Raw genomic sequence first — 21,487 nt, forward strand, 5'->3', positions numbered from 1 at the left:
TACCAAACAAAATCACAACACACAAGTTTTTATATTATAATTTAGTGCATCTTTAATTTCAATTATCATCCAGTACAATGTCTTTGAATGAAATATCTGAAAATGATTGTACTTTACATGATCTTTATACAAACCCATAAGTCACTTGCATTATTTTCACATGCACATTCTGTCAAGCTAAAACATAATTATAGAACATTTTGCAACATACAGCAAATGTACATTTACACAACACGCACAGCACACACGTGAAATGAATTAAAAGCAAACTAATACTGACGGTAATTGCCAAAAAAAAAAACAACTTCCAGTTCAGCTAAATCAGGCTACACTATAGTTTCATAATGATAACACTTTGTAAACGTTTTTACACACCTACAAACTCAGTAGCTCTAAATACTGAGGCAGATAATACAAGTAAACACTAAACGATAGAATAAACCACAAGAGCATTAATATTTATCAATAAATGCTTGTAGGTGAAAGTAGAACATAAAGCATTTCAGACTATAGATAGCTTATTAATATTTAAAATGATGTGTCTGTGTGTGTTTTTACAGATCTACAAAATGGTTAATTACCCAACATCTACATTTCACCTCACTAAAATGCACTACAAGAAAGGATGAAATAATACTGTCAAGTGACTAATTCCTTCACTGTTATAATTCCTCACTTCAGCCTATAAATAAGAAGATGTCTTGAACTCCTCGGGGACGTCACTGTCCAGTTTGCAGATCACCTTGTATATGGCCTTTTTCCAGGAGGGGTCTGAATCTTTGGCTGCGGAGATGGCGCTGTAAAACTCGTGCAAGGTGATCTCTGCAACCTCCAGGAATCTGTCAGGAACCTGTAAAAGAACACAAAAGTGGAAACTCATAGTCAGTCAACTTAAAACCATACTCTAATCATGAAAAAAAGTACATCATGTAATGTTGTGTTGCAAGCATACTGAGCAATTTGTCTTCAGATTTCTCAAAGTCGAAAAACATATAAAACGAAGACCTGTAGCGCAATTCTTCAAACACTCAAACTGATGAAAGGGAGCTCATCTCTTTGTTCTCTGTGCACACACACAATAAATGCAATGCTGCAATCATTAGCTTTCATTTAGAGGCCTCTTTGATTAGCTAGTCTTGTTTTCTTGAACCTAAACTAACCACTGGGATTCTACCCAGCGCTGTCAGGGTCAGTCAACAAAGCGTGATTATGAATCCCACCAAGAATATGGGAGACGCTAAAGATTAGAAATGACTTTGTTTCAGACTTGAGATGCTTAGGTTTACGTCAACTACATAATCATAACTTTAGTTTTAAACTCTGATAAAACCAAATGGATGCTGATAACCAAAGCTAATTATACAGAATCTTTTAATATTCTTTCCACGAATGGCATTTATGCAGAGAGAGTAGCACAGTAAAAATACCTTTGTATCTGGCTGGATGATAAGATTAATTTTAAGCACCATACTGACATCCTGACTAATAAACTGAGAACAATAAATGGCTTTTTATACAGAAATAAGAATTATTCCCCCTTTTAAGTAGGAAAAAAATGGTTGAATCAGTTTTTTTTTTATATCTGTTTTGGATCATGGGGATGTCATATATGAAAAAGCTGCTCCCTCTAAATTAAAATCACTGGATGCTGTATACCACTCAGCCCAAAGGTTCATAACTGGTGATGCTTACAGCACCCATCACTGCAATCTTTGTCAGAAAGCTTAGAAACAGATGCTTCCACCCAATATTTCATCTTTTTTAGCTCTGAACTCAAATAATCTTGGTATTTGGTCACAGAATAGCTTGTTGCTCCACATTCCCTTAATCAGAGCTGAAGTAGGAAAAATGTCATTCTCTTACAGCACACCTTATACACTGAATAATCTGCAAAAGAGCGTAGACACTCTTCAACCATTATGGCTGTTTAAATGCCTTCTGTTAGATCTTGTTCTACTGAGTCTAAATGTTTTTAATTATACCTCTACACCATAACATGTTAATCATCCTGTATTCTTATTTTTAGCTATTATATGTTGCTATTATTGTTTGTAGTTTGATTTTATTTCTGTTTAAACTGTTTTTTATTTCCTTGATTGTTCTTAATGTCTTTGGTCACGCTCTGCATCACTGTAAATGAGGGTCTCCCTCAATTGAATTTCCGAGTGAATGAGGTATAGATAAACATTTAGTGATGTTAAAGTTAGGGTGAGACTGGGGTGGGACCTGCAGGATCCATAAAAACATGTCAGATGCAAGGGATGCTGGGAGAAACCCGCCCTGCAGCCCTTGTTTCCCATCCACTGGCCAGTTAACACAACAGTTGTCGGCATAAGTTATTTTTCTTTCCCTTCATCTCCTGACACAAAAGCATCCCTGGGAAAGGAATGTCTTGGTCCCAAGGTAAAGAAAACGGTCCCGTCCCTTTCCCACCAAACGGCCTTCTCCCTCGGAATCCACAGCGTCTTTCTCAGCATTCCGCATCAGTAGCAATCTCAGTCTCGCTCAGGCGTACTGGTCCTCTAATCCTGAGTTGTTTTAGTGGGATTTTGCGGCTTCCTCTTCCCACAGTTTGATAAAGCATCACTCTGGAGTTTAGATAATGGCTGTAAAGGCTGGCCAGCCACAGGTGCAGTGTGACACACAGGTCAGCTGACAGGAGGGCGCATACTTCAGCAGGTTAGTAACTGCTGTAAAGATGTGTCAACTCCAATGCTTTAAAAGAATATTCGGGCATTCTGGCACGGTTAGATGAAAAGAGTGATGCCACTCTCACGTCTGCCTGCAGCTGGTTAGCTTAGCTTAGCAGAAAGACTGGAAACAGCTAGTGTGGCTTTGTCTGAAAGTAACAAAATCTACCTAACAGCATCTCTAGAGCTCCCTTAGTCACACATCGAACCTCATTTGTTTAGTCCGTGCAAAAAAGCCGGCCCTGCACACTAAGCAAATTGCTTAAGACCCCCTGGTCTAGATTGTTTTTTAACCCTTTGAAAGCTGGAGTGACATCACTTTTCTTGTGCTGCTTTCAGATGCCTTTCACAACCTGTGATCAAACCCTGATCAAATTGCTGCAATTTCTTTTAAAAACGTGTTGAAAAAGGCAGGGAGAAACTTTGTAATAAATGTTCCAAAAAAAACAACAACAACAAAATATGACATGGTATTAAGGGGGTTCTAGAGGTGCTGAAATTGGTAACTTTCAGACAGAGCATGGCTAGCTGTTTCCCACTGTTTCCAGTCTTTATGCTAAGCTAAGCTAACTGGCTGCTGCTTCATATTGAACTGACAGAAACAAGAGTGGTATCAATGCAATCTAACTGTCCACCAAATGGTGAAAAAGCATTCCTCCCAGAAATGTCAAAGTTTTGCTTTAAGATATAGTCTGACCAACATTTTTCCTCTTCTTAGATGAAAGAACGATATTGTTGGTGGATTAACCTATGAAGCAGAAATGAACAAAACTGGACTTCCAACTAAACCTCCTTTATCTGTCCCACAGTGTGCGTACAGATTGAGAGCAGTTTCACGTTTGGCAAAACATCATGAGCAAAACTCAGCTAGAATTATCTCGATGCAGCCAATACACTTTGCAACATAAAAGAGGAATGACTAATGAGTGACACTTACGTGGAAGTCATTGGCTTTATTGTAGTGCATGTTCAGTGCCCGGAACAGCTCTGAGTCTCTGCTAACTGTAATGTCTTTGACATCATTGATGCCGTCAACGATGGCCTGGCGGGCAAACTTCTCCATCTGGATGTAGTAGAACTCCCTGAAGTTACTGAACCACTTGATCAGCTGAGAGGTGATGCAGCGGTTGAACTGAGAATGCAGAGAGCAAAAATAAATGTCACTTAATGTCATCTGTAAGTATACAGCAGAAGATTTAAGGGATTTTCCTGCATACAAATGTCCTTTATTGACAATAATCTGGGAAGCTGATGTGTCTTTGAGTAAAACAATGAATCCACAGCAGCTCCAGAAATGCTTTTCTGATCTTTGTGCTCTCTGTGAGGAAAGCAAATTAAAGCATCTGCTTTAATTGTCTTTTTTGGGATAAATAAAAATTTAACCGTGTGAAACCTGGATCAACATCTCTTTTCTTGTGCTGTGCTCAGACGTCTTCTACAAGTATTTAAACCTTTGTATTAAATGAGCTAATTGGTTTGATTTTTTTAAACATGTCTGTGAGCAACTTGGCAAGACATTTCCAGCAAATAGAAGATTTAGAAATAGTTTTTTAAGCCAGGAAAAAATGTCAAAAAACTATATTTCTAATGATCATATTTATATATTTAAAGTTTTTTTTTACAGAATTATTCCAAATTTTAAGCACCTTTTTTTCAGATTGTTTTCTTATTTTTTTGTTTTGTTTTGTTTTACATTCCCTTCTTTTGTTTGTTTTGTTTGGTTGGATTTTTTTGTCTGTTTGGTTGGTTGGTTGTTGTTAATTTTCAGGTAATTTTCTTGTACTTTTTACTAATTTCTTGCTCATTTTGGGGTCATTTCATCTCAACTTGCTCATTGCCTTCTATCCATTTTTTGAAAGAAATCAAACCAATTTACTCAGGTTTCAAAGGATTAGGAATTAAATCCTTGCATTCAGAAATGTAAAAAAATAAATTAATCTTCATGCTTTTCAATTAAAAGTCAAATGGCCATCTGAAGCTTTGGCATTAGCCTCCCTCTCCATAATTGGCTGAAAATCTGCATTTAGTACCTGTAGGGCAAAATGCCACCAAATGGTCTGTCACTCTACGCGACATTAATTGCTCTGAGCTTTTCCCACCAATGTCTGGGGTGAAAAAACATCTGTCAGGGCTCTGTATTTCTAAACTCAGTCTTGACATTAGTCTTGTTATTCTATCTCCTCATCCAGAAAGACAGAAAAAAATGCCTAAGGGCTGGGCAGGCATCAAAGACGCTTCTTCTCTCTGGTGTGGTGGGTGAGAAAGCGGCAGCATAAGGACAGAAGGAAGCTTCCCTCTCATTGACTCGGGCTGATAGGATGGAATCAGACACTGGGATTAGGTGCTCTTTTGTTCAGTGCCACTTCCCACCACTGGATTGTAAGCAAGGAGGAGACGTTCGCAGGGCTGCAGCAACAGCATCCTCCCCCCTGACCCCGGGGGTCAGAGCAGATTGAGAGGCAGGGGCCCGCACTGGCTCCGAGATCCAGTGGAGAGATGTGGAAGGAGAGAAGATAGGAGAGAAGATGCAAGAGAAACTCAAGAAAATTGCAAGGCAAGGCAGGAGAGAGAGCATGAGCGGGAGCTTGTTACACAAGCAGGAAGGATGTGCTATTCATGTTAGAAAAGACTAAAAAGAAGAGATATATAGGATGAATGGGAAGAAATCACAACAGGATAAGGAGACAAGAGAGAAGACAAAAAGAGGACATAGAAGAGCCGTGACACGAGCCCAAGGCCAAAATACACAGGATGTTGTGTTTAGGGCCAGCTCATCACCGCTTGCGCTGCCGCACAAGTCTCTAATACCAACTCTGTGTTGACACTCAATAGCAATGCCTTGCCTACAGAGTCCTTTGTCACTCCATTTGCTGACTGGAGTGGCTTTTTTAAAGAGAGAATGCCCCTGTATCTCCCTCTGCCCCCAGGACATACTAGCAGCTCAGTGGCTTTGTTATTTAAACCCTCTGCGTTTTTGTTTCTCTCCTCCGACACACTGCTGATTTTTCTGTCCCGAACACACAGTGACAAGTAGATACCGGGGAGTTAAACAGCAGGACAAACAATCCTGCAGGCTGTTCGACACATTAAATAAAAAGTTAGAATTTTTTTTAATGTGTAAAAACAAAATTACCTTGACATCAGGGAAGAAGGTTTTCAGCACGTTGGAGCTGGGGTAGCGGGTGTAGAAGAACATTAGTTTTGCCTTCTTCAGATGGCTTGGGGTGAGACCCTCCTGGATGTTCACATTTACGTTAAGGCAGAAAAGCGGACAATTAAACACAACACACAGCATACAGTGCCGCGCAAAGTGATAGCAGGCCAGAGTATTGTGTTGCCTCAATCTTCAGCTAAATTGAATTTCCCTAAAGAACAGCTTGGCATTAAGCAGGGAGTCAATAATGACCCTAACATGTGCTTATTGGCAAAACAGAATTACGAATTAGATTAGGGATTTTTAATTAGAGAGCGGAGCACTTCATGCCTGGCAGTTAAGACAGCTTGTTTTGAAATGTTTGGAAAAAAAGAGCTGATTTTCAGATATAATTAAGTTGGTTTAAAGACAGCATATGTTATTTTTTTTCACTTAAAAGAAATATAACAAAAAAGCAAAAATTAGCAAAAATGTCAAATTTGGCAAAATGTGGGGGAAAAAATAAGTTACATGACATTTTTTTAATTTGTTTTGTAAAGAACATGTGGAAGACAATAATTGTAAATAATAACAAATAATGTAAAATATGCTTAACATATCTTACAACATATATTTCCTTTGTTTACAATACTAATAAATTCAATACCTTCTCAAGTTTCCCCCCTATGGCAATGAAGATGCACAGGAGCATTTCCTCTGTAGTTCACCACCACGCCTTAGGTCATAATATTTCCTTATCAGGTCACCACGCCATACATTTATTAGGGAACCCTACCTTTGAAATACGGAAGTTTGGATGAAAGATTTATGTGGCATTGTTCAAAGAGAAGCAGAGCTCTTTGCTCTGTAAAGATAGAGCGAATCCTGAGAGGCAGCACATAATATTCCTCTCTAATGCCTTTGCGACAAGAGGATCAACAAACTATTTTAGGATTATTTACTTCATACTGAGGGATAATAAAGAAATTATTTTAATAAACTTAGGCAAAGAATGTTGAAATGTAGATATTATTCAAATAATAGTGTCTGCAAAAACATTTTTTTAATGAATTAAAGAACACATTTTCCCTGAATAGAAAAACTTATCACAGAGGGATTTTCTCTGAGATCCTATGAGGCTAAAAAACAGTTATCTTGCACTCCATTTCAATCGTGTACTACTGACAAAGGTATCCAACAACAAATGCTCAAGACAAGAGCTCAAGTGTTATGGTTGGGAGGCACTTTTGGTTTCCACCAGCACTCAGATGTGACCTTTTAGATGCACCCCTATCACTCTGATGATGGAGAAATAGATCCTGCACCTTTTCAAGTCTGGAAAAAACGACGCTTCCTGAAACAGAAACCGATGCTTTCTCTGCCTTTGAAAAATTGGCTTTTGTTCCTGGCAATTCTTATCAAAGCCTTGTATTCCTTTTTATTTGTCTTTTTCAAAACTTAAAGTCATTACTCTGCTCAGATTAAAGAAGACGCTATAATTTTCTATGGGGTTAGCAAGATCAAAGAAAAAATTCTCCTTGAAGTTTGTTACTGGAACTGCCCATGCTGCAATGAACCTCAACCAGCCATTGTTCAAATGCAGGAGCTGGAATATAGGGAGTTTGTATAAAATAAAAAGGTAAATACAGAATATATAAGATATTATCAAACATACCTTGCTGTAAGGGGAATAGTAACATGACGTCGAGGTTTTCACTGCAAATTTGTGCAAGTGGATTTTTTTAAGTCCTGAGTAATTAAATGCATAATAAAATGTATGCATCCTATAATAGCTGTTTTATATTTACACAAAAAAATCATGTTTTTTTGCATCACTGCACTTACATGTATAAAAACACGCATCTGCCTATTTCTTCAATTTTTTATCATCATCATTTAACAATAAAGTTCTAAATCCTGCATCAGGTAAAGGCAAAAAAGCAAAGCTGCTAAGCATTTCTTTTATGTGAAAGGATATGTTGAGTGACATGTAGGGGTTTCGTTCAGCCATGCTCTGCAGTTCACCGCACTCGATCTTGACGTGAGGGAGACACAGATTGTCGACCGTCACTGCCCCCAAGGCAGAGGGACGGGGGTGGTGGCCAAGGTGGCTGGAGGTCACCTTGGACCTCATGGCGATGGTGTCCCAGGGCAGGTCCACTGAATCTGGGGAGGTCCTGTCCATCGATGGGGGCATGCAAGGGAGACCCCCGAAGTTGGAATGGGGCCCATACTTAAGGAGGTGCTCTAGGATCTGACTGTCATGCAGAGGGGTGCTGTAATTGAACTGAAATGGTGTCTGGTGCACAGGATAGGGCCTCTTCACTGTCGGGGTGCTCAGAGGGGGCACAGCTGGCTTGCGGACCACCAGTGACAGCGCCTCTGTCTGGTCCTGAGGGCTTTGAGCCTCGGAGCTTTCATAATACTCCAAAGAGCGGGGTTTCACTGCGGCCTCCTCGGCCTGGGGCTGTTCCTGGGCGGAGCCGGCCTGCTGACTCTTCCTGTCTGCACCCACGCTGATCTCTGGAGATGAGCACATGCGCTGCTGAGGGGACAGGTCCAGCCCTGTGGAGGACACCTTCTTGAACACCCTGTCCACACAGTCATTCACGGCCCTGGAGAGCTCCTGCTTCAGAGTCTCCTGCAGGTTCTGACTTTCTCTCTGGTGCACCAGATAACCAACTACTTTCATTCGGTCCTTACACTCTGCACTCACTCTGCTGTTCTTCCTTTCAAAGTCATCTTCAGCGCTTACGTAGAGTGACTCTGTGCTTTCTCCCAGGGTGTCGTGCTCAACTTCGGTCTCATCTCTGTCATTGTGTTCGGGGTCTTCCTGATTGTATACTTGAAGGAACTTTTCCTGGAGCTGACGCAGCAGCCTCTGCATGCTGTGGAGCTGCTCTTTCAGCTTGTGACACTCCTCGTCTTTGGTGTTGCAGTTATCAGTATTGCTGCTTGCTGATCTTCTGGTTGCCGGTCCTCCAACACTGTGTTCCTGATGCTGAGGCAGCCGCTGCTTACGTTTGTTCTCTCTGTACGCCTCTCTGGCCTCTCTGGTGTCTCTGGCATCTGTGTCAGACTTCTCACTGTCTCCATGCTGCCTGCTGTTGGGAGAGCCTGCCATGACCCTGATAATGTTCTCCACTCTGGCCCTCTTGGCCTGCATGTGGTCAGTGATGGGATGCTCCCCCTCTGGGCTGGCTCCTGTAGAAACGTGACCACTGGGAGAGGAAGCTTCCACCGTGCTGTCCTTCGAGGAGACACTGCACTGGTCCTCCTGGCCAGAGTCAGCTGCAGTGGTGCTGGAAAGGTAGAAATGGCTTTCATCTAGTGTCCTCTTGTTGTGGATTGTCTTGCGGAGGAGCTGGGAGATGATGGATCCGCTGGAGTATGAGGCCAGAGGCTCGTCATACATGTTTCTACGGAAGCAAGGCAGCATGACATCAGGTTTGTCGTCCTCCAGGCAGCCTTCACTGGAGCTGTGCATGTTCTGGTCGGGAAGACTGAGGTTCATGCTCACTGAGAAAACTGGCTTCGGCTGCACACGTTGCACAATCAGTTACGTGAAATTCAAGAATCTGAAAGCACAGAATAAAAACAAACAAAGTTAAAATAACTAATAATAACACATATTTCAAAATATGATAATAATGTAAAGCCCTTTAATGTTTTTGTTATCCTGTTTCATTTTTTATACAGCTCATTGCATCTTTTACAATTTAAAGTAAAATAGAAATATCTCTCTCTCTCTGTCTATTATTGCATTTAAATAAACAGTTATGAAAACATGCAATGTCACTTTATGTTTTACTTGGCAAATATATTTTAAAGCCATTTGCAAAGCAATCAGATTTATCTTATAGATAGACCTTCACAGGTAATTCTATCATTTTGTTTGGAAAACCTGAAATTACATTTGTGATTGCAATATGTCTCGATTAAAAGCAAATGTAGAATTGCAGTTACATATTATATACAATCAAAGCACCCTATATTATTGGCAAGATCCTCAGTTCTGTAGAATAAAAAAGAAGATGAAGAAGAAATCCTTGATCTTAAGCAATAACGGAGTGCGCTCCTTTGTGTCATTTCATCTTAGGGGTTGTAATAATGGATAACACAAAGGATAAAAAGAACAACTCTAATATATCATGCCCAGCTTCTGAAAGACATAGACCACGCAACAGCTCTGTGTATACATTATTTACAAAAGAAAAATATCATGAAAACCTCTTCATTTTTCTCTGATTTTCATCTTAAGGAATGATCAAGAGATGATCTTCGGTGGAAAAAAGCAAAAAGTTCAAAATCCCTAAATCTGTTGTCACAGGCTTCATTCTTTTAAGGTGTTTATTTTAGAATATTTTTAGTTCTGTAACATGTTAACTCACACAATGGGCTTTGTTGAATCAATTACAAATACGTCTGTACATACGAATGAACAGATAAAAAGAGCAGTTTCTATCTTTTATGTCTACATTCGACAATAAATTCTGTTTCAGCACCGTTTATGTTTCACTTTCTTATTGTAATATGATTTAACATTCTGCCAGAAAGACCTTACTCCTGAAGTAGAATATGTAAAAACGAGCAGACTCACTTATCCCAAAAAGCAAAGTTTGACATAATTTAATTCTTCTATTATTTGTGAGAAAGCAATTTCTCCACTTACACCTACAACTGATACTGCCTACTGAACATAACGGTTACAATCAATTTTCACATTTTTTGTAACATAATAAATAATTTATATATGAAACTTTACAAATTATACATAATCTAAATGTGCAAACTTTTTTTTGAAGTTATAAAGACTGAAACTTTCACTTAATAGTCTTAAACAACTCAATTAGACACTCACCAAACGTTATTATAGTTGTCAGCTGTCTTGTAAAAAGCATGCATGAGTGTGTCAAAAAGCACTTCTCGTGAAAAACCACCAAACTGAGGTTCATGCAGTTGCACTTGCACTTTGTCACACTCCTACAGAGCTGCAGTTTTAACCACGGTTCACAGACACAGAGTGAGCGGCGGTGTTGGGACCTTACCTGTTGCGCCGGGACGTGCTGCCGTGCTGATGGCCTGCGCACACTGCGAGTTGGGCAGCAGGAGAGACGAGGAATCAGGCAGAGCTGGGGCGTGGCCATGTGAAAGCAATGAGGTGGTACATCACCCACATAATGTCAAGAGGAGGAAAGTGTTTGCAAGGTGCTGAAATGATACTTATAATGGTTAAAAAGTGGGTTTCACGACTAAAGGATTAAAGCCTACTGAGTTACCAAAAATAACAATGGCTAAGGCTACTTGGAAATATGCGTGCTATTAATATTCAGAGAGAAATAATGATGATTCATCTGTAACTGGAAAATGTATGTATGCATATGTAAATATGATTAAGGCATAGGCGTACATTTTGGGAAGAACGCGGTGGACACGTCCCTCCTCAATATTTAAAACATGTACAGTAAAAACATAAAAGTAGCTAGCAGAAGACTTTTTACTTTGATGTGATTAAAGATTCTTGCACACTATAATTGATGCAGAAAAAGCACAATTTCGTGCATAAAAATCAGCTGAATAGAGAAAATTAAGAAGTTTCCCTGCCATTTCATATGTGCCACTACCAATGTTGAAACGAAACCTACACCCTTGGATGTAAGCATATATAAATTAATATAAAATACTCTATTGCACTTCTTAAATCAGTGAATAATTTTATTTGTCTCCAAATTAGCCTAATAATTGGTGGCCCTCGAGTGAAACAGACAGGATTAACCACAAAGCACACCAAAACACAAAGAAGAAAAGAGTGAAAACTAAAGGAGCCAACACATGCTTAATGCCATATTTTGTGAATTAAAAAATCCTTTGCTATAGCCTATATTCCCTTATTCTCTCATATCTTTAAAGTTATAGGCTTAGCCCGGACTTCAGTGTTTTGTTTTGGTTTTTTTTTAAACATTTTTAATGAACGTGATTCATTTTTCCTTTTTTTTACTTTTCAGATTAATTATGAATTATGATGAGAAAGATATTAGTACTTGGAGGAATTAGAATTAATTGAGGACAGAACATTTTACAAATGCCATTATCAAAAATATAGATATATTTCAATAGAGTTGTAAAACTAGTTAAATGTATGTGATTATGTTAACAGCTGCAGAATGTAAAAAAAAAAAAACAAACATATATTCAAGTAACAGAATGACAGATATTATTTCTAGGGCTTTATCATTACTCGCCGTATTCTCGTTTTTGGAAGAAAAAAAACGTGTGTGTGTATATATATATATATATAATATACATATATATATTTAGATCATGTTTCTATATCATGTTATCTTATGCTCTCTTATATTTATTATCTTATATCTATTTATCTTTGCACAATATTTATACTGTAATGTGATTTGTAGATCTCAGTAGCCAGTGGTTACAGGAGGAGTACAGGAGGTCAGAGGGGACCTCAGTGAGGACTCCCCCTCCTCCCCCCCTGTGCTCGGAGCACTTGGTTTATCCCACACTACTTCCTCGCCTCTTGCTCGTCGGTGTGACCGGAGTTCCCTTCCGCTGACAGGCTGCTGTCACACAGCCACCATGTTATCCCATTCCCGGTGTCTCACCAGGAATTTCGGCCGTTCCCTCTCTGCAATCCGCCAGGTAGGCGACCAGCTAATAAAATGTTACTGCTCGCCGCTCGCGACAGGAGTCCTCGCTGTCTCTGTGGGCGAAGGCACAGCTTCAGCTCTATCAGAGCTAGCATTAGCATTAGCTGTAGGCCACGGTCAGGCCGTAACATTGTAAGCCAAGGACAGTCTGACACTTAACTTCACAAGTCTTTGCTGCAGTCGGTGTCAAAGTTTAAAGCAGTCCTCTCTGTGCTAAGTTGGCATCACATTTTGACATGAACGTTAAAGGTGTTTGACCTAACAGGAAGTAGCTTGTCCATGTTCGTGGTCAGTTAATTCAAAGTTGTCCAGTAGTATTTTGCTAGCTAGCAAGAACATGCTAGCCACTCTAAGCTAAATGAACGGGTAGCTTAGCTAGATGCTCGTAGCTGCCACGCTGAGGTCATACTGTGGTTAATGAGAGAAAACTAAGCCTAGTTAAGCCAATGTAGTGAAAGTCTTATGTTAATGTTGTTCTAGTGTACAGTGTAACATCCTGTCGCTGCATTTCAAGCGAAATAAACAAAGTAAAATGTCAGCAAAGTCCTGTTTAGTGTCTAATTGTCAGCTTGTCATTCAGATTAGCACTTGATCATTGAGCTTTAATGCAGCTACTTACTTACAACTACCAAAATATACTTTATGCTTTTGTTGTTGCAGTTCTTTTGAAAAACTAGTACACAAGCCACCTGTTTGTCAGTTACATTTATCGATTATGTCAAAGGTCATCTTCAAGCGCGTAGAAGTGACCTTTGACCGACAGCACTGACATGTTGTTGACTCCATAGCTATTTATATACAATCCCAACTGCTGTCTTTTATCATTTTAAGACATAACATTAGCTATTGACCTTGATGTCTTTGCTAACCAACTCATGGGTGCATATTCTTCTAGACATTTTATGCTTGAGAAACTTTGGAGAGTGACTTGTTTTCACAATGCTTAACATTTAAAAATCTGAATATGCATTGTAATGGCTAACCATATCTTGTCACAGGGGAATAATGCATTAGCTCGTCGGGCAACGGCAGGTATGTGTGGTTGCTGTTTCAAGCATGAAGTGTAAAATCCTATCTTTGCATTGGGATAGTCCTGTGGCAAGAAATTATTAACTCATTGACTGTGACTGTTTTCTTACAGCTCTATCTGCGAGCCATTCTATCACTTTGAACAACAATGTGTAAGTACATTAACCCTTAAGAACACTGAACAATCCACAAGCAACGTTACTATCAGAATTTAAGTACAACGTTCACAGCATAGATTTGATGAATGACATGGACAGTCTTCAAGCCGTCAGTCATCAACACTGGCTCCCAAAGTGTCGTAAATTTGCCATCATGCATGCACTGTCATTAATCTATGTCCCAGTTATCAGTATATAGCATATACTGTTCCATACACACAAATCAAATCAGAAATGAGCAATTTTGTTGCACTCTTGGATGATAATTTGAAGTAATTATGGGGAATTTTATGACTTATCTGATGTTGTTTAATTTACTTAATATGTTTTTTTTTCTTATTGGTTTGTTGTTTTGTTTTTTTTTTGTTTGTTTGTTTGTTTTTTCAGAAAACCTAATCCCCGGTCCAGCGTCTTCCAAATCCAGTACTTCAGGACGTCTGCAGCCTACAGTATGTTTGAGCCCGCGTGCCTTTTGGTTCTACACTTGTCTGAATATTAAGCACAAACATTCTTGTGTAGAGTAAAGAAATGCATCTCCCTTGACTTGTCTTGGTTCTCTAGGAGATGAAGTCGTCACAGTCAAGACCCCTGCGTTTGCAGAATCTGTCACAGAGGGGGACGTGAGGTGGGAGAAAGGTAACTCCTTTTTTATTAACTAACATATAGAAATTATTTTTGAAACAGACACTAGCACATTTTTAACCAGACTAAACAAAAGGTAATATGTTTGCATATAAAACTAAAGCTTTCTTCTTACAGCTGTCGGAGACACTGTCTCTGAGGACGAGGTGGTGTGCGAAATTGAGACTGACAAGGTAAAACTATGTAAATGTCATACAAATTCACCATGTTTGTGATTCTAGTAGTTTAAGGGCTTTGCCCACAAAAGTGAAATCCTTTCAGAGTGTGTGGCACAACATAAATCAAAGTATTGGCGGATGTTGTTCTTTTCCCAAAATAGCTGTCCCATTTACTTTTTAAAAACTCATATTTGTGGTCATTACTAAAATGTCTCATTTTCTCCTGTTTTTTAATATATTTTTTAAAATAAAACTGTTACAAAGACATTGACCTGGTCATAATGGTTAAGCTTGCGCTTAAATAAATGCCTGCAGTCGTTACACTGGCACCAGCCAAATCACAACATATCTCTATTTACAAAATGTCCTAGAACTATTTACATTTTTAACCTTGTGATGGTTTTGACTGGTTTTGATGGTTTTTATTCTTTTTCCTGCTATTAGACATCAGTGCAGGTTCCCTCTCCTGCTGCTGGAGTGATTGAGGAGCTTTTGGTCCCTGATGGAGGGAAGGTGGAGGGAGGAACTCCACTCTTCAAGCTTCGAAAAGGAGGTCTTAAATATTGAATTTTCATTAAAAATGTATTTATTTTCATATGTTTGGGATAATGTACAGCCAGCAAGACATTATTGCAACATATTTGTTAACATATTTCTCCACTATACTAGAAAAGAAACTGAAAGTAATTTTATTGAGTCCTCTGGTGTCTATGATCAGAACTGAGTCAATAGCAACCGTCTGCTATTCAAAAATAAAAGGCAGTAGAATGCTGTAAATGACTAATCAAAATCGAGTATTCAACAAAGCCATATTATTTTATATGCTGACCGATCCTAACTGTTCACCTCTGTGTCTTTAGCTGGTGCTCCCAAAGCTGCAGAGGCTCCAAAAGCTGAGGCGCCGGCCGCCGCCGCCCCTCCACCACCTTCTGCTGCTCCTCCTCCCCCGCCCCCTCCACCCCCCTCAGCTGTGGGCCCCATTCCCACCACTATGCCCCCTGTGCCACCTGTGCCAGCACATGCTATGGACACCAAACCAGGTTAGTTGTCATGAGACAGACGGCCTGTGTCATGTGAGAACTGTTTTGCTTGACATCTGCGCTCTTGACCTCTAGCTTACATGATTATTCATTGTAGGCAGCGGCTTTCACCGTTCCCACTAAACTGATGTGTAGAGATATTAACTGCTTCTTTATGTCTTCCTCATAGTTTCAGCCATCAAGCCCACCGCTGCTGCAGCTGCACCAGCAGCTCCAGCTGAGGGAGTGGCTAAAGGAGCCAGGACAGAGAGCAGGGTAAAATGCAAAAATCACACCTAATTAACGTTTGGAGTATCTAAACACTTTTGGATTTGGTCTAGTTGAGTGGAGTAGCTAAGAGTTGAGAACTGTTTACAGAATCTGCTTATTCGTTTTTTTCATTTTAGGTTAAGATGAACCGCATGAGACTGAGAATTGCCCAGAGACTGAAGGAAGCCCAAAACACCTGCGCTATGCTGACTACGTTTAATGAGGTCGACATGAGGTAGGAAACTCTAAATTAGTTGACCTACATTGTTAAGCCCTCAGTGCTATTTTAGATATTTAATGTGAAATGTGATTTTATGTGAAAATGCATACAAGAAGAAAAAATTGAAGGAAAAAGACAGACCTTATAGTAGCTTTGTCAAAATATCGATTTAACGATACATATTGAATCTGAATATTGGAAACAGTCTCAATACTCAGTTTCCACAGTATCACTACACAGGTACCAGCTGCACTTTCTCCCTCTCTCCTATTGTTAATTTTTACTACATTTATTCTGCTGTTCTCTGCTACTAACCAAGAAAAGAAGTCATCATTGTCATGTTATAGCTGTGTTGTATTTATAATTTAGTTTTTTTAATTAAATTTTATGACCTCAGTGTCAGTTTTCCCCGTTGTATCAAAAATCTTATCAATTATTGATATTTTTCAAAGTGTTGAATCAAAGTTAGAAATTCCAGAAATGTGACAACAAAACCTTGTAGAGTGTAGGCAGTATGTGTCCAGTCCACATACTGTATGTATATCCTTTTTAAAAGCCAAAACAACACTTGCACAAATGGTTATAGATTGGAATCTGCCCAATAGGAAAAGCTTTTTGAAACCCGATATCCTCTTAAACACTGGAATGTAAATATTTGGTCGTAATGCCATCTAAAACGAAGATAAGAATTGTTAAAACAGGTTTTATTAATTTACAAGGAAATGTTATTGTCTGCACTTGCCCCCCTGTGCTGAAGAGGACACTTTGAGGATTTCTTTTCCCCGCAAATGTGTGGTGTCGGCTTTCGGCTATTCAGGGTTTTCTATGTATCCTAATTAGATTGACATTGACGGTCTGGAGGAAGACTTCCCATGTTAGGGCTCATCTGGAGCCGAAGGAGCTAGTCAGAGCAGGAGGCTGGAGCATCTGTAGGGGCCCACAGAGACCTGCGCTCTGAGTGGAAGAGCAGCCTCAACCGATATGGGCTTTTATGACAGCCCAATAAGATTTACAGGCTCTAGAAAGTGAAGATTTTTATCGCTTCTTCTCTCCTTTCTCGGAGAGTCTGTGTCTTGGGAGGGGCTAATTATGTTAGCGGAGAAACCCTAGAGCTTCAACAGGGTTAGAGACAGGAAAACAAACAATTAAAAAGAGAGATACAGGAGAAAAATGAGCAATGATGAAACGATTAGCGGGCCAATTTCAATCGCTTTAATTTACCACGATCTGCAACAGCATTCAATATAAAGGCATAGTTGGTTTTCCTTTGAAAGTGATGTTAGCTTTATGACCTGTATCTCTCTTAACATAATTACAATATTTGAAAAAGTAATTTCACAGAGTTTCTAATTTCTGTTTCTAGTATATCTTTGGTAAGTTTAGTACACCTTAAAAGTATACTATGTAGGAATTGTCAGCTACTGTTTGAAAACAGTATGAAAAGTAAAACCTAATCCCAACTTTTTACACTTGGTGTTTCACCTTGCTATATTTGGGGTTTTTTGGAGCTGTGTCCACAATCTCTATAGCTTTCTCTTGGATGGGTACTGCTTACAGTCTGGCACCTGTTAGCTACCTTTTTATAAAGCGCCCTGAACACAGCAAAATGAGAAGAGAATGAGAAAATACAAGCAGAGGGCAAAGTCTCTGCAGATAAATACACTGCCAGACACCTCCAGAGGGTCATACGTGATGAATGAGAGGAATTACTTTTGTCTTGAGTCTATACATTTTGAAAATAATATTTTTTTAAGGTTTCCATTTAAGTGTGCAATGACCCATTTCAAGCAAAAAAAAGAAATGATTTAAGCTAATAAATGCAAGTTTTTAATGAGCATTTATGAACGAACTTGTACTAATTGTTGCACGACAAAACAGTTACCAGCTCGGTTAATCTGTCCGAAGCTTTTGTCTAATAAGCGCATGTATTGGCCTACTGAATTTGAGTGATTCAGAGTCGCAGACATGACAGACGCCTTGAATATAAAGTGTTTTTTAATGATAAAAATCCATTTCACTAAAGTAATTGTTAAATAATTTCCTTAATATGCACATCTGTACCTTCTAGGTATGAATGTGTATTCAATTCTTTCTAAACACGTAGGCTCCCTGATATTTTTTCTTCTAGTAAAATTTCCTCCGTTAATGTCATAACTGCTTGTTGCCTTAATCCTAAACTGTTAGCTGATGTATGCATTTTTTTCCCCGACAGCAACATCACAGAGATGAGGAAGTCTTACAAAGACGCCTTCCTGAAAAAGCACAACATCAAGTTGGGCTTCATGTCTGCATTCGTGAAGGCTGCTGCCTACGCTCTGACTGACCAACCTGCTGTCAATGCCGGTATAGATTTCACCTTAAAAGACTGCGAAATCTCACTTTGTGGTGTCAGTATGACTGTATCTTTGCACGTATGGGCACAAGTGACTGCAAGTGTGTGTGGTGAAGAAAACGATTTAAGTTTCACTATATCTCACTGCCAAACCTCAAAACCAGCACTAACTTATTTACTGCCTTTAGACCACCCTGACCTATTTAGATATATACCACAATGAAGCGGGGGGGGTCTGAATAAATAGTCTGTGGGTTTCACCCTCCACCGGTTACAGAAAATGGCACACGTAAAAAGAAATTAATCTTGATGGAAATGTATTGAAGATTTACAGTTAACTTGTTCACAAACTGGTTCCGTTTACGGTGTTCATGCTTTCTTTGTGTTTTCAGTCATTGATGACACAACCAAAGAGATTGTGTACAGGGACTACGTCGACATCAGCGTGGCTGTGGCCACGCCAAAGGTGAGACAAGTGCATTATATTGTAATACTTAGTGTAAGTGCTTGACAGCCCACTTGTCTCTAATGTGAAGGGCAGGAAAATTCAGCATGTGTCTTCTCTCTCAGGGTCTGGTGGTTCCTGTAATCCGAAGCGTAGAGGGAATGAATTTTGCCGATATTGAGAAGGCCATCAATTTGTTGGGAGAAAAGGTAATGTTTTATTGTGTGTGTTATGATACACTTTAGGTAGGGATGGGTATTATATTAATACTTTATTGATGAGACTAGATATAGTCTCAGATTGTGGATATGGTAATATCTTAAATGTTGTCTTTTCCTGTTTTAAAAGGCTGCGTTACAGTAAAGTGATGTAATTTTCTGAATTTACCAGACATTTCTGTTTTATTATTTCCCTTTACCCACTTAATACACTATTGTGATAATAACCCTACAATATTGCAGCAATAAAGATATCGAGGTATTTGGTCAAAAATATAGTGATGCGACTTTTGAGTTGTGTGTTTGTCATAGATTGACTCTTTTATGCTGAACGTTGGATATGTACACAATACTCTGCGTTTATTAGGCCTGTAATTGGACATATTTTATGAAATCTTACAAATACGGACAAAACCGAGCAGTTCAACCAGAAATCATAGGGGCTATGTAGTGTGCTTCAAGTGAGACACGACTGTAGGAGACAACAAAATCATTTAAAAAACAGCAGAATGGAACAAATCAGTAAAATAATGAGAAGAATTCTCCATCTTTATTTTGCAGTGTTTATAATGGCCTCACAGGACACCGTTGTCTATCACGCTTCCTCTGTTAAAAAGTACATTATTATGACCTCCTCTTTCGACACCATGTTGTTTTTTGTCAGAAACTTTTGACTGCCCTCTAGTGCCATCTGCTTGCTTTATTTGTTAAGTATGAGGGCGTCGCTCACATTAAAGGGCACATATCTATTTCTGTATGTAAAGGGGATTACTGATTACTGTTTATTTAAAAAGAAAATTAATTGTGTAATATTTGGTGAAAGTACCAATACTTGACCCAACAATATTGCTGCAATATTGATATCAAAGTATTAGGTCAACAATATTGTGATATTTGATTTTCTTTATATCATCCAGACCTAATTTTAAGTTTGTCATAATTGCTCATTCTGTGTTTTTTTTTACAGTAGTTGTGAAAGGTTCTTAATTGTGGATGTGTTTTTGCAGGCCCGTAAGAATGAGCTGGCTGTTGAGGACATGGACGGAGGAACCTTCACCATCAGCAACGGTGGCGTGTTTGGGTCCATGTTCGGCACACCTATTATCAATCCACCACAGTCTGCCATTTTAGGCATGCACGGCATCTTTGACAGGCCTGTTGCAGTCGGTGGCAAGGTTTGTTTCCTCAGTGTTAAACATTCAAATACAGAAAGATAAAAAAAACAGAATGTATTGACCGATAAAACGATCACATATGGAAAATGAATGTGAAAACTAATTAAATAACTTACTGGGTTTGGCTTGTTAAATCTCTGCCATTCTTACAGCTTTTGTCTGGCCAGTTATTAAGTGTTAACTGGTTTTAATCTTGCACGCATTGACTCTTTTTCTCTCGCTCAGGTGGAGATCCGTCCCATGATGTATGTCGCCCTGACGTACGACCATCGCCTGATCGATGGAAGAGAGGCCGTCACTTTCTTGCGCAAGATCAAGTCAGTGGTAGAGGACCCCAGGGTGCTGCTCCTTGACATGTAAATCCTTGTGAACTCCAGGCCCAACCAAACAAACCACCCTACACAAACAGTGGCTGTACTCACCTGATGAACATTACCGTAACTGCAGTTGATGTATTGTTGTATTGGTAAACTAGAAAAAGAAGGGATTTTTGGGGAACAGTTGAGTTGTGCGATGGACATTTGTGGGGCTGGCAGAGGTAAATGGCTTGGTGCTGTTGTGGAGAAATGTCGGGGTCTGGGGTTTCTGTGGTGCTGGTCTTTAGATCAAAAAAATATATATTCTATTACTCATGCGCCATATGTCATTTTCTACATACAAATGGAAAGCTTTCAGCCAATTGTGAGATGAATGACAAACATAGATAAACTGCATAGTGTCATTTCATTATTTTGGTTGAGAGAAGAACAATGAACACACATTGGGCCAGAAACCAAGAAACACTATGTTCTAAAATGTTCAGACTGAGAATTTATGCCATCTGTTTCACACAAATGAGGAAAGTTCTCTTTATGCTGTGTAAGAAAGACTATTTAAGAAAAAAGAAAGTTTTAAACAATAAAAGCTACATGACTCGACTGTAGTTTTTGTTTTTGATTTTTTTTTTTTGTCATTTCATACAGATAGTCTGGGTAGCTAAATTTAATAGAGCTGGGGCATTGATGGCTTAAAAGGTGGTTCTTCCACACAGTGCGAAGATGGGTGAAAGATTATAATATTAATACAAAAAAAAGACTTTGTTTTCTTGTTAACCTCCATCCAGTACATTCCTTAGCTTCCTTGTCAGACTCTAGCCCGTTTCTCCAAAACTGGGATTTTGACTGACACCTACTGTGTGTAATACACTGACTATTGATAGGTACTCGATACAACCCCAATTCGCAAAATCCGAACCATCCCTACGCAAAAAGTCCCACCCTACAGTGATCTATTTTAAATGGTCATGCATATCCTGTTGAGCAGTTATGACACACAGAGGCCTCAAAAGATA

At 39.2% G+C, this 21,487-nt stretch overlaps 2 protein-coding genes across 2 annotated transcripts; one reads left to right on the top strand and one right to left on the bottom strand.

Moving 5' to 3' along the window:
• Positions 1-522: 522 nt before the first annotated feature.
• On the bottom strand, positions 523-10,899 carry prox2 (prospero homeobox 2). Its single transcript, XM_042501214.1, has 5 exons — positions 10,872-10,899; positions 7,802-9,401; positions 5,824-5,931; positions 3,628-3,822; positions 523-850 (listed from the first exon to the last, which is right to left on the bottom strand). Exons 2-5 carry the CDS (start codon positions 9,335-9,337, stop codon positions 683-685), a joined length of 2,007 nt encoding a protein of 668 aa, XP_042357148.1. The 5' UTR covers positions 9,338-9,401; positions 10,872-10,899; the 3' UTR covers positions 523-682.
• Positions 10,900-12,350: 1,451 nt separating this feature from the next.
• On the top strand, positions 12,351-21,079 carry dlst (dihydrolipoamide S-succinyltransferase). Its single transcript, XM_042501254.1, has 15 exons — positions 12,351-12,483; positions 13,490-13,523; positions 13,633-13,672; positions 14,066-14,127; positions 14,240-14,314; positions 14,438-14,493; positions 14,923-15,031; positions 15,339-15,518; positions 15,688-15,773; positions 15,905-16,002; positions 18,200-18,330; positions 18,712-18,785; positions 18,890-18,973; positions 19,990-20,157; positions 20,383-21,079. Exons 1-15 carry the CDS (start codon positions 12,421-12,423, stop codon positions 20,515-20,517), a joined length of 1,395 nt encoding a protein of 464 aa, XP_042357188.1. The 5' UTR covers positions 12,351-12,420; the 3' UTR covers positions 20,518-21,079.
• Positions 21,080-21,487: the final 408 nt, after the last annotated feature.

This window comes from Plectropomus leopardus, chromosome 14, assembly GCF_008729295.1.
Source record: "Plectropomus leopardus isolate mb chromosome 14, YSFRI_Pleo_2.0, whole genome shotgun sequence".
Lineage (NCBI taxonomy): Eukaryota > Metazoa > Chordata > Actinopteri > Perciformes > Serranidae > Plectropomus > Plectropomus leopardus.